Source organism: Heptranchias perlo, chromosome 4 (genome assembly GCF_035084215.1).
Source record: "Heptranchias perlo isolate sHepPer1 chromosome 4, sHepPer1.hap1, whole genome shotgun sequence".
Taxonomy (NCBI): Eukaryota; Metazoa; Chordata; class Chondrichthyes; order Hexanchiformes; family Hexanchidae; genus Heptranchias; species Heptranchias perlo.
Window position 1 is genome coordinate 103,911,527 of NC_090328.1, and position 14,146 is coordinate 103,925,672.

The 14,146-nt window shown below is 40.5% G+C and overlaps 1 protein-coding gene across 2 annotated transcripts in view; it reads left to right on the plus strand.

The window, feature by feature from the left end:
• Positions 1-14,146, plus strand: part of gak (cyclin G associated kinase) — a 128,905-nt gene that overhangs the window by 50,721 nt on the left and 64,038 nt on the right. For both annotated transcript variants that reach the window (XM_067983432.1, XM_067983433.1), the window contains exons 9-10: positions 653-765; positions 11,505-11,604. In XM_067983432.1, coding sequence (XP_067839533.1) covers positions 653-765; positions 11,505-11,604 — 213 coding nt within the window. The remainder of the gene's footprint in view (positions 1-652; positions 766-11,504; positions 11,605-14,146) is intronic.

Below are 14,146 nucleotides of genomic sequence, written 5' to 3' on the forward strand. Positions count from 1 at the left end.
TGGTTTATCCAGATTGAGACAGATTATACTCACTTTAATGTTTTGATACAATATCACATTGGTGTAAATCTGTGCTGGTTATGTATTCAAGCTGCACTCCAGAACTGGAGCACATAATCTAAGCCGACACTTCAGTGCAGTAGTGAGGGAGTGCACTGTTGGAGGTGCAGTCTCTTGGTTAAGATGGTAAACTAAGGCCCAAATTGTCTGTCATGTGGACGTTAAAGATTCCATGATACTATTCGAAGAAGAGCAAGGGAATTCTCACAATATCCTGGCCAACATTTATCCTTCAACGCCCACAAATAAAGCAGATTAGCTGGTGAATACCTCATTGCTGTTTTGGGACCTTGCTGTGTGTAAATATGCTGCCATATTTGCCAACATCACAGTAGACTACATTTCAAAATAATTCCTGGCTTTGAAACACTTTGGAACATCCTGAGAATGGGAAAGCAGCTATATGAATGCAAGTTTGTTTGTTCGTTTCTTTAAAGCTGTGATTCCTTAATTCTAACTGGTAACTAGACTCCATGGGCGAAATTGCAATGTTGGTCCTAGTACTATGTTTTAATCACATTTGTTACCTCAGAACACTTACTACCTGAAGGTAGCATGATGACTTACATTTTTTCCCCTTTTGTTGCTGTAGATAATATGATGAAGATAAATCCCAATGAGAGATTGACTATTACAGAGGTGGTGAATCAACTGCAGGAGATAGCTGCAGCTAGGAATATTAATCTTAAATCTCCAATTACAGAGGTAGGAAGCTTGATATTAGTTGTGAAGTTGTACGGTAGGGGTTCATGCTGCTTTAGAAATCACATTGAAAAAAGAGTTTGTAATTTATAAATTCAGATTCTTCCTTATTTACTTATACTCTGCATGCTTAGGACAAGCCAGTTGTCCACTGGGACTGTGTCCTTCCAGGAGTTATACAGTGTCTGAAGTCTTGTGAGAGAGATTTTATATTTTCTCACTCCCATACTATGTAAAGAGTCCAATTATAAGCCAGCTATCAATTCCTTTTCCTTCTCATCACTCAGTAATGGGAATTTCCAGTCAGGAACATTGTGCTGCCAAATCATCTGATTCCAACTTCCCAAGTTTCAGTGCTATTCCATACGGTTTCTGTTTTATGTCCATCCGCTACTGGAGGTTTCATTCTTGTTGTTTGTTCAGATGTTACCTACACTTCTGCATCAGAATTTAAATTTTGCACAGGGCTTTCTCTGGAGGACAGATAACTTCACCTGGTTTGAGGAAATCCGGCTCAGGGTGAATGCACAGCCTAATGTCATACTGCATTAATGTATTATAATCAGAATTTTTTAATATCACTAATCACATTTCAATAAGGAGGCTCATCATCGGAACAGTTTCTCAGATTTTCTCCCCTCTCCAGAAGGTAGTTGGTTCATGGTGGGCTACTGTTCGACTAGCCCTGATTCCTTCATCAAGCAGCCATTCTTCATGTGTTAACTTAGATAGTGAATATTGGCAGGTTAATTGCAGGTCATCACAGCCATGCTTGGTCTCGTCTTCACTTGACATCCATGCATGCACTTTTCAGCAAAGATCATGGGATAATGATCAGCAGCAGGAACCTTGGTTGAATTCCACCCCCCACCCCAAATCCTGCTCCACCTCCAAGAGGCCATCTTAGCACAGACCATGGTCGCACCTGATACCTTTCATCCAACTGGGCAGTGCATTTCCCCCATTGACCCATCCAAAAGAAGTCGGGAGGGAGTCTTGAAACTGCACTTGGAGGAAAAAATTCCCCCTGCTGGAGTTGTAAACTTTAATGAAGTAAATAAGCATGTTTTACAGAAAAATTGTAGTACATGATTAATTAATATTCGTCTTGAAATTCTGAGGAGCAAGCAGTCCTTTTTGTAAGGTCTTCATATCATTAAGCTGTTGAAATGCACAGATGCTTACTGCTACTTTGTTCTGGTAATTGACATGAATTCCACGTACAACTAGTTACATTTCTCAGTATAATTGTTGGGGAATGGATGTTCTTACAAGTTTATAAGTTATTCCACAAGATAATATGGTTCAAAGGCATTTATTGACTTTCATAGAAATTAAGCTTACAATGATTATTATTACCAATAACTACACACATACAATGATAACCATTACTAAAAATAATCACACATATACTTGAGACATTTACGGTTAAAAAAAAATTAGCCTGGAATTCACCGCGTCACAGGTTTTGAGCTCGAGGGCCAAGCGTTGTCGAATTCTGAAGCATCTATTTCAGCACCCCTCTTTTTATACCTTTCTTTCACTCTGGCTACGTGAGAATCTGCGTTACCTCATCTAATTAGCTGCCATACTCCAGTTTTAACAGAAATCACTCCCCACACTTTTTCATGGCTTTGCCTTTACTGAGCTGTCAATCAAATCATTCAACTGGAGACAGTTACAGGGGCCTAAGCCAGATGAGTTAACACTTGCTTTGCACAGATGTACCCTTGGAGGAGTTAATCCTTAGGAGGACAGCTGAGATATCTGAGGCTCGGACAAAGAAAGCTTGTAGCTGAATCATCAACTGAAGTCTCTAGTAACTGTTAATTTCACTGGAAACGAAACTGACATTTCGGTTAGCCGGGTGTCTGACCGTAGCTGTTAGTTTTGTGGTCCCCTCCGTGGCAGAACTTGAAAACTCTTTGAAAATCACGATAATATTGTAAAATTTACCCTTCCATGTGGTTTGTGGTTTGCATATTTTTGCGTAACTTTCAGTGGAAGAAATCGTTTTAGGTTACTAAAATGAATGATTGAGCCAGCCCGTTCGGTCCAATCAAGTCATGTATTTGGTAAATCAGAATTGTATCAACCAATAAGAAGTGCTGTTTTAAAGAATTACGGCACGTGACAAAGTAAGAAAAAAAAGTGTCACATGGTACAAACAACAGCAGAACCTATAAACAGATTTGCTGTTTATGAATAAGCGTTCAGAATCTATAAGTGATCCTTCAGAATTCAAAAAAACAGTTCTTAATATTATGGCCGATTTGATAGCAATAAATTCTTTGATTAAAAGGTGTTATGCCCATATCTCTAATGTTGTTGAAGATATCAGATCGTTCACGGAATCAATGTGGACAACATTTTTACGCAGATTTGGCCAGGAATTGACTTCCTGCATCATCTATGTTGGTAATCAGCTGATCAGTAACCAGATGGGAAATGATTAAAACTGAGTTGTTCACAGTATCACTCACAATGCACTGCTGAGTCTCTTCACTTGAGTCTGGTATCTTGGTAATAGCAGGAAAGATCAATTAATTTTTGTATGCCTTGATGCTTCTGATCTCTCATCGTATGATTGTGATGGCAGGAGATGTCTTGCTGACAATGTGATTTCCTCTGCTCCTATGCTTTTGAAATCTCAAAATAAGCTAACATTTCTACTGTCCAAATGCTGTATTGGTCCTTATAGAAGGTTAGGCCAGTGTTAAAATGGTCTGATTTTTATTTTATGCACTTTTTAGGTGTGATAGATGTTGATGGAATAGATGCATGCAGTTTTTCTGTCTTGGTGATCTATGTGAATACTGAAAACTGATAGTGGGTTAATAGCTCCAGCAATAGCCTGTTGAAATCAGCCTTTAATTGAAATTTAACTGCTATCAATGGGCAGGCTTTGTTATTTCTCTAACCAACTGCTCAGTTAGGTTCTTGGCAGCAATTGACTTCTGTTCAAGAGAGTGAAACAAATCTGGGAGAGCCATTGTGACCCATGGAAGTGCAGTTACCCAGTTGTGGAGCAGCATTGGTCGAGTCTGGGGAGAATTCTGTTACCTGGACTGTCCTATTGTCTGACTGAAGCAGGAACCATACCAGTGTGAGGGAAGGTGACAGAGGTAAAGAGAGGGACTTTCATCAGGAATTAGATCTAGAAGCTTCTCTGCAAACTCCTGGTGTTGCCTTTACTTGTTATGTTGATGTTCATTTTGTTTTGTCTATTAGATATTAGATTTTAGATTTTAAAGACATAATATGTAATAGCAGAAATGGTCAAATGTTTTTTATATGGTAGGAAAATTATCATTATACACAAACAGATTCTGAAGCTCTTTTACTTGAGTACTTTACTTGGGATATTAAAATATCATAGAATGGCACAGCACAGGAGGAGGCCATTCGGCCCATCGTGCCTGTGCCGGCTTTTTGAAAGAGCTATCCAATTAGTCCCACCCCCCTGCTCTTTCCCCAAAACCCTGCAAATTTTTTTCCCTTCATGTATTTATCCAATTCCCCTTTTGAAAGTTACTATTGAATCTGCTTCCACCACCTTTTAGGCATTGCATTCCAGATCATCATAACTCGCTGTGTTAAAAAAAAATGTTTCCTCATGTTGCCTCTGGTTCTTTTGCCAATCACCTTAAATCTGTGTCCTCTGGTTACTGACCCTTCTGCCACAGGAAACAGTTTCTCCTTATTCTATCAAAACTGTTCATGATTATGAACACCTCTATCAAGTCTCTCATCCCTGGTACCATTCTCGTAAATCTCTTCTGCACCCTCTCTAAGGCCTTGACATCCTTCCTAAAGTGTGGTGCCGAGAATTGAACACAATACTCCAGCTGAGGCCTAACCAGTGTTTCATAAAAGTTTAGCATAACTTCCTTGCTTTTGTACTCTGTGCCTCTATTAATAGAGCCAAGGATCCCGTTATGGGATTCGATAACTGCATACCAGGGTACTAAAAGAAGTAGTCATGGAAACAGTCGATGCATTAGTTGTCATCTTCCAAAATTCCATGGATTATGGAACAGTTCCTGCAGATTGGAGGGTGGCAAATGCAACCCCACTATTTAAAAAAAGAGGGAGAGAGAAAACAGGGAACTATAGACTGGTTAGCCTAACATCAGTAGTAGGGAAAATGCTAGAGTCTATTATAAAGGATGTGATAACAGGACACTTAGAAAATATCAACAGGATTAGACAAAGTCAACATGGATTTATGAAAGGGAGAACCAGTGGATGTGGTTTATTTGGATTTTCAGAAGGCCTTTGATAAAGTCCCACATACGAGGTTAGTGTGCAAAATTAAAGCACATGGGATTGGGGGTAATATACTGGCATGGATTGAAAATTGGTTAACAGACAGGAAACAGAGAGTAGGAATAAATGGGTCTTTTTCGGGGTGGCAGGCAGTGACTAGTGGGGTACCGCAGGGATCAGTGCTTGGACTCCAGCTATTCACAATATATATCAATGATTTGGATGAGGGAACCAAATTTTTCCAAGTTTGCTGACGACACAAAACTAGTTGGGATTGTGAGATGTGAGGAAGATGCAAAGAGGCTTCAAGGCGATTTAGACAAGTTGAGTGAGTGGGCAAATACATGGCAGATGAAGTATAATGTGGATAAATGTGAAGTTATCCACTTCGGAAGGAAAAACAGAAAGGCAGAGTATTATTTAAATGGTGATAGATTGGGACATGTTGATGTACAAAGGGACCTGGGTGTCCTTGTACACCAGTCACTGAAAGCAAAAATGCAGGTGCAGCAAGCAGTTAGGAAGGCAAATGGTATGTTGGCCTTCATTGCAAGAGGATTTGAGTATAGGAGCAAGGATGTCTTACTGCAGTTAAAAGGGCCTTGGTGAGACTACACCTGGAGTATTGTGTGCAGTTTTGGTCTCCTTACCTAAGAAAGGATATACTTGCCACAGAGGGAGTGCAGCGAAGGTTCACCAGACTGATTCCTGGGATGGCAGGACTGTCGTATGAGGAGAGATTGGGTTGACTCAGCCTGTATTCACTAGAGTTTAGAAGAATGAGAGGGGATCTCATTGAAACTTTTAAAATTCTGACAGTGCTAGACAGACTGGATGCAGGGAGGATGTTTCCCCTGGCTGGGGGTCCAGAACGAGGGGTCACAGTCTCAGGCTACGGGGTAGGACATATAGGACTGAAATGAGGAGAAATTTCTTCACTCAGAAGGTGGTGAACCTGTGGAATTCTCTACCACAGAAGGCTGTGGAGGCCAAGTCACTGAATATATTTAAGAAGGAGCTAGATAGACTTCTCAACATCAAGGAGTATGTGGAGAGAGCGGGAATATGGTATTGAGATAGAGGATCAGCCATGATCATATTGAATGGCGGAGCAGGCTCGAAGGGCCGAATGGCCTTCTCCTGCTCCTATTTGCTATGTTTCTATGATAGTCAGAGGGACAGATAGACGTTTCTGTAACCACTGATGTGAGTCCCGCATGGCGCGTTGCCTTCCTGGTGCCAGGGTAAAGAAAATCACGGAGAGGGCACAGAACATTCTGCGGAGTGAAGGGGATCATCCAGAAGTCGTGATCTATGTGGGTACCAATGACATAGGAAAGGAAAGGGATCAGGTCCTGCGGTCAGAGTTTCAGGAGCTAGGGAGGAACTTAAAAAGCAGGATCTCAAAGGTAGTAATCTCAGGATTGTTCCCAGTGCCACGCGCTAGTGAGTACAGAAATAGGAAGATAAGTTGGGTTAATGCGTGGCTAGAGACATGGTGCAAGAGGTGTGGCTTCAGATTCTTGGGGCACTGGGACCAGTTCTGGGGCAGGAGGGACCTGTTCAAGACGGACAGGTTACACCTCGACAGAGCTGGGACCAATGTCTGTGGGCGAGGGTTTGAACTAATTTGGCAGGGGATGGGCACCAGCATGTCGCATTAGAAAGGAGAAACAAGGTGCACAAAGGATTTGGAGAGACAGATAGCACCAGAGTAAGAAATAGTACAGTATTAGGTGGGATCAGACTGAGAGAATATGAGAAGGCCTAAGATAGGTTTAGAGTGCACGAAGCTTGGTAAATAAGGTTGGTGAGCTGCAGGTGCAAATAGCCACACGGAAATATGATGTAGTGGCAATAACGGAGACAAGGCTCATAAAAGGCAGGATTGTGTACTAAATATTCCTGGATACAAAGTGTTCAGGAAAGATAGGGAAAGAAAGAAAAAAGAGGGGTGTGGCAGCATTGATTAAGGAGAATATTGCAGTGCTGGAGAGAGAGGATGTCCTTGAGGGGGCAAAGATGAAATCTATTTGGTTAGAGTTAAGAAACAATAGAAGCGCCATTACACTACTGGGCGTATTCTATAGGCCACCAACTAGTGGGAAGGAGATAGAGGAGTAAATTTGCAGGAAAATTACAGAGAGGTGCAAGAACTATAGAGTAGTGATAATGGGGGACTTCAACTATCCTAATATAGACTGGGATAGTAATACTGTAAAGGGCAAAGAGGGGGAGGAATTTCTGAAGTGTGTTCAGGAGAACTTTCTTGATCAGTATGTTTCTGGCCCAACGAGGAAGGAGGCATTGGTGGATCTAATTCTGGGGAATGAAGTGGGTCAAGGGGAGCAACTGTCAGTGGGGGGGATTATTTAGGGAACAGTAATCAGAGTATCATAAGGTTTAGATTAGTCATGGAAAAGGACAACGAGCAATCTAGAGTAAAACTACTTAATTGGAGGAGGGCCATTTTCAGCAGGTTGAGAACGGATCTGGCCCGGGTAAATTGGAATCAAAGATTGGCAGGCAAAACTATAATCTAACAATGGACAGCCTTTAAAGAGGAGATGGTTCAGGTACACTCATCGGGTACATTTCCACGAGGGAAAGGTAGGGTAACCAAAGCCAGAGCTCACTTGATGACGAAAGAAATAGAGAATAAGATGATGCAGAAAAAGGGGGCGTATGACAGATGTCAGGTTGATAATACAAGTCAGAGAATCAGGCTGAATATAGAAAGTACAGAGAAGTGAGAAAGGAAATAAGAGGGGCAAAGAGAGAGTATGAGAATAGACTGATGGCTAACATAAAAAGGAATCCAAAAATCTTCTACAGGCAAATAAATAGTAAACAGGTAGTAAGAGGAGGGGTGGGGCCGATTTGGGACCAAAAAGGAGATCTTGCAATGGAGGCAGAGGGCATGGCTGAGGTACTAAACGAGTACTTTGCATCTGCCTTTACAAGGAAGAAGATGCTGCCATAGACACAGTAAAAGAGGAGGTAGTTGAGATACTGGATGGGCTAAAAATTGATAGAGGAGGTACTGGAAAGGCTGGCTGTACTTAAAGTAGATAAGTCACCCGGTCCAGATGGGATGCATCCGAGGTTGCTGAGGGAAGTAAGCGTGCAAATTGCAGAGGTGCTGGCCATAATCTTCCAATCCTCCTTAGATTATGTGGGTAGTGCCAGAGGACTGGAGAATTGCAAATGTTACACCCTTGTTCAAAAAAGGGTGTAAAGATAAACCCGGCGATTACAGGCCAGTCAGTTTAACCTCAGTGGTGGGGAAACTTTTAGAAACGATAATCCGGGACAAAATTAATAGTCACTTGGACAAGTGTGGATTAATAAAGGAAAACCAGCACAGATTTGTTAAAGTTAAATCATGTTTAACTAACTTCATTGAGTTTTTTGATGAGGTAACAGAGAGGTTCGATCAGGGCAATGCGGTTGATGTTGTGTATATGGACTTTCAATAGGCGTTTGATAAAGTGCACATAATAGGCATGAAGCCCATGGAATAAAAAGGGCAGTAGCAGCATGGATACAGAAATGGCTAAGTGACAGGAAATAGAGAGTAGAGGTGAACGGTTGTTTTTCGGACAAGAGGGAGGTGTACAGTGGTGTTCCCCAGGGGTTGATGCTAGGACCACTTTTTTTTTGATATATATTAATGACTTGGACTTGGGTATACAGGGCACAATTTCAAAATTTGTAGATGTCACAAAACTTGGAAGTGTAGTAAATAGTGAGGAGGATAGTAATAGACTTAAAGAGGACATAGACAGGCTGGTTGAATGGATGGACACATGATAGATGAAATTTAACGCAGAGAAGTGTGAAGTGATACATTTTGGTTGGAAGAATAAGGAGAGGCAATATAAACTAAATGGTACAATTCTAAAAGGGGTGCAGGAATAGAGACCTGGGAGTACATGTGCACAAATCTTTGAAGGCCGCAGGACAGGTTGAGAAAGCGGTTAAAAAGGATATGGGATCCTGAACTTTATAAATAGAGGTATAGAGTGCAAAAGCAAGGAAGTTATGTTGAACCTTAACAAAACACAGGTTTGGCCACAACTGGAGTATTGCGTCCAATTCCTGGGCACCGCACTTTAGGAAGGATGTGAAGGTCTTAGAGGGGGGTGCAGAAAAGATTTACTAGAATGGTTCCAGGGATGAGGGACTTCAGTTACGTGGATAGACTGGAGAAGCTGGGGTGATTTTCCTTAGAACAGAGAAGGTTGAGAGGAGATTTGATAAATGTGTTCAAAATCATGAAGGGTTTAGAAAAAGTAAATAAGAGAAACTGTTCCCATTGGCGGAAGGATCGAGAACCAGAGGACACAGATTTAAGGTAATTGATAAAAGAGCCAAAGGCGAAATGAGGGAAAACTTTTTTACGCAGCAAGTAGTTATGATCTGAAATGCGCTGCATGAAAGGGTGGTGAAAGCAGATTCAATCGTGGCTTTCAAAAAGGAATTGGATAAATACTTGAAGGGAACAAATTTTCCAGAGCGGGGGAATGGGACTAACTGGATTGCTCTTACAAAGAGCTGGCATGGGCTCAATGGGCCGAATGGCCACCTTCTGTGCTGTAACCATTGTATGATGCTATGCTCCATATACTATATTTGTACAGCATGTGTCGGAATTGTATAGAAATTTTTTGTTTACAACCTATCAATTGTTCATTCTGCCTCTAGGTACAAATGAATGAACCATCAAAACAGGGAAGCTGGGGGAACCATTTGGTAATGTGTCTGTCTAATAGTGTTGGGGCCTTGAATAGCTATGAAAGCATTGAGCTTTCCTCAGCCCCTGCTGTCTCAGGCTTTGTTCCTTCATCAGGTCCAGTCCTTGACAGCAGTTCAGTATTGATTCCACACACAAATCAAAAGTTGAACATTATTTAATTTCCTGTATGGTTAATCATATTTAAGTAGTTCATAGTCCTGTGAAGCAGATTTTCGTTCGCTGTTTTGCAGCGTCATCAGTGTTGACTTCTGGCTTTGAAATGTTGATTGTTTTTCATGTGAGTTCAGTTGAGGCGTCCATTGGCTGGTGGTATTGCTTTAGCTGTAATCATGTCAATATTCAGCCATTTGTTTGCATTGGGTTCCAGATTTGCACGTACATTCTTGAGTGATAGGTACCCCCAATTACATAATAAAGAATACCATTGTGAAGGGAGGTAACCTAATATTTTATGTTATTAATTTTCTTGGATAATAATCCAGACATAGGCCGTGCTTGTAGATTGCTCCCTCTGTCAAATGGAAATATCTCTCTTGCGCTCACACTCTCAGGCTTTTTTTTTCTCTTCCCCCTCCCCTGCCAAAAAGAAAACTGATTTTTATATTGAATCTGCAGGCTTGTCTCGGTCACTGAATGGGGAAACTGTTGTGAATATTTAGCACTAATCTTGATATAAATGTCATGTAGAAAATGTGCTCCTTTAAATCATTCCTAGTTGAGTGAGGTACAAAAACAACCAGCCTCATTGCTTCATTTCCACGTAGTAGAGTGTTGGTGTAATGGAACTGTTTTGAATGTTTTGAATGTCTGAATGTGGCAAATTTATGGCAGTAGTCAGGAGGAATAAACACTTTTTTTTCTTTCTCACATATGTGCTAAATCTAGCACTGCAGTTTTGTGCAATAATTAATTTATTCCATAGAAAACCTTGAAAAGACACACAGTTTCTGCCACCCAAAGTAAGGGATTACCCAGCACTGCACTTACATCAAGTCAGATCCTACTTTACTAAAAGACTGATCCCATTTTTAAAGCAAACACACGAATGTATTTTCAGGCCATGTTTAAATGGGGCAATTAACGTGTTGGCTGGAAAACATGTGATTCAAGCGGGTTGGATTTTATTGTGGGTCATTGTAGAATAAGAAGTTTTAGATCTTTACAAAGTATAATTAGTTGAAGGGACTTGGAAACAGTTATTGAAGATTTTTTTTTATTATGTGGTAATTATTTGCCCAGTTTGTGAAACATAGTATTTCTTTTGTGATTTAGCATGTTGGAACATTTTTAAATGGTCTTAAGAAAATTTGTAAAAGTGGGACCTACCCTAAAATGAATAAGACTGTCCATTTTTACATTTGTAATGAGAATTTTGAGAATAATCTGCTCATCTTCAAATTAATCAGTTTAAGTGTCAAGCAGGCATAGTGTAGTCAGCTGCATATACTATCAAGGCTGGGCCTAAAGCCAAATTGAATATCCTGCTGGGCCCGCTTGTAAGTGCTACAGCTGAGCATTGAAATGGCACTAACACAGCAATGCTCTGTTCCGGAGAGAAGATCCTTGCTTCTGTGACAGGATTGCAGAATAATTTGCAACTGGTGGCTAGGAATCTTGGTTTTCTTTGTTGTATTTGTGTCTGAATTGTTCTCTCATGAGTCTGCTGGGCTCTTATCTGAGAAAAATCAATTGTGACGGCTACCAATCCTTACAGCTCCTGGAGCAGAATGGAGGGGTGGCCAACAGTACAATGGCAAGTTCAACACCACAGTGGAGCAAGCCAGCAGGACCACTGAACAACATGCACAATGCAGGTATGCAACCTACTTTTTAACAAAAAAAAATGAAGGAGTAGAAGTGGACTCTCCAGTATTAGACCATAAAAATGTGTGATGTGTCGCATCAAATACATTCAAGTCAAAGCTGTACAGTTTGTTTCCGACTGATAGCCAACAGCAGTCATCTTGCTACTTAAGAGGATTTAGTGGTTGAAATCCTGCTGTCTGGTCATTTAGGCTCAGGACTGCTTCTTGGTTCTACAAATGTATGCAAGTTAGGAAGTGCATGTGGAAATCAGGTCGCCAGCGATCTGGTGCGCTCATTTTTATTTGATTATTTCATTTATTATCATGCTTTATGTTGCTGACTAATTAAAAAACAGGACAGGCTCTGGTTTGTTTCCCTATTGAATCTGCAGAATTATAGTAACAAGTCCTACCCAGTGGACTAATTAGTTTGTTTGGAGCATATAGCCCTGTTAAATTAAAATCACAATCATAATCAAAACCAAGTTCACAAAAAATGTCACTGGTCGTTTAAGTTGGGTATTTTAAAGAGGTCCATTTGCATTCCTTTCTCTTCCCCCTTCCCAGTGTAATGTGGGGTCAAAAATTGGATGATTGCATATTGCTTTAAGATTATCATTTTAGCCTGACCTTCATTGAGGCCTTAGCTAGATTTCAAACAAACTTTTGAAAAAAAGTATATAAACATTGTATTTCTCATCAGAGTTCTGAATTTAATTTTGATGAAATCTGAAAACAGCATTATAGAAATTAAATTGTAAGCTCTCTGTCTCCGATCCCTTTCTATCCTGAATAAAAATAACTGGGGCAAATGCAGTCCCATTCCTAGGAAAAAAAAGGCTCTTGATCCAAACAGTGATCAGGACTGATTCAACAGTCTGTCTGATAGATGGTTCAAATCAATGGTGTTAGTATTTGCACTTATGATCATGTATGGTAAGGAGTCTAAGAATGCTCCATGTATTCACTGAGTATAAAGTGGAAACGTTTTGCTTTCCCCAAGCTATTATCCATTATTTAATGTAGAACATTGTAAAAGTAAGCAATGTTGGTATAATTCCCCACATTACAACAGTGACTACACTTCACAAGTACTTAATTGGCTGGAAAGCGCTTTGGGACGTCCTGAGGTGATGAAAGGCGATTATATAAATGCAAGTTCTTTCTTCTTTCTATAATTACTTCAATTACAGTGGGTCTGTCTATAAGGATGATAGCTGATTATTGAAGAACATTGGTTAACCCATTTAATTGATGCATTTCAAGGTGCATTAATAAATGATTGAGCAGTATACAGAAAGGACACATTGTGTTATAGTTTCTCAGTTCTATGATCTCCCTTTTTGCCTCTTTGTGACCTTTTGAAATTTTTTGGTACATCAACAATGATGAGCCAGATAAACAGAACTGAAAAGCTAAACAAACAGTTTTGGTGGAACATACAAGGCAAAAAAAATGTGTGCTGTGATTATGCTCAGTTCAGTACCAGTCTGTGTCTGGCTGCATTGAGATGTTCCATTTTGAATTATGATCTTATGGGATGAAGGCTGCACATTGTACAGCTCTAATTTCCCATTTAAATCAGTGCAGTCAATTTAGTTGTTTCTAAAATGTTGTATTTGTTGTTTTGCAAGTGTTTTACAGATGGTGTCTTGGCATAGAGCATAGTTTGTGCACTTTTTAGCAACCGTTTCAACTTGCATAATATAATGAGAATCTGGCAAGTGAGGTACAATAAACGGTGGTCTGTGTGATGACCCTGGCAGCTTATTTTGGTGTTTAGTACCTTAAAGTGGGGGTAGGGGGGTTAAAGTTGGTTAGGCCTAATTACTTGTTTTTTTCCAGTTGGTTTGGATGTTGTGTGTGGTTTTAGGTTTGGTGTTAATTTTGAAGTGGGGAGGGATTGCAAGTAGTTTTGACACGGGGAATCAGTTGTGAAGAATTTCTCCTGCTTCAGTCCACAAGTATATTTTCAAACTGAGCTATCTCCCACAGCATTTCTACCCACAGCTTGAGTTTCACCTGTTTCCACTTCAGTGGGATACATTAGTGAGCTACAGTGAGGAAGAAGCCCAACAAATTTTTTGATGTTTAATGGGGCCATTACCAAGCCCACTGAAATATGCTTGTCTCTGTCAGGAGCTGGGGTATTGCCTGTAAGACACTACCAGCAGCATTAGATTCCAAAAGAAATTACATTTAAATTGCACCTTTCACGTCCTCAGAATGTCCCAGAGCGCTTCACAGCCAATAAAGTACAAAGATGTGCATCATTTTGCACTTTCCACCACAGCCCCATCAGTTTCACCTGGAATTTCACTTATACAAATGTGAGGAGAGGGTGCAAGCAATGGTTTATCTTAATTGGCCCAATCTTCTGTTTTCAACAGGCCAATATACCATAAGAAAAATCACACTTAAGAATCTCACACAAGAAGTAGATTGGTTTAAGTCACCACCTCAAATAGCTGCCGCCACTGACCTCACCAGTGACTGACCTGTTAGCACGTCACCCTAGTGCTGTACAACTGAAAATTCTCTCTCTGCACAG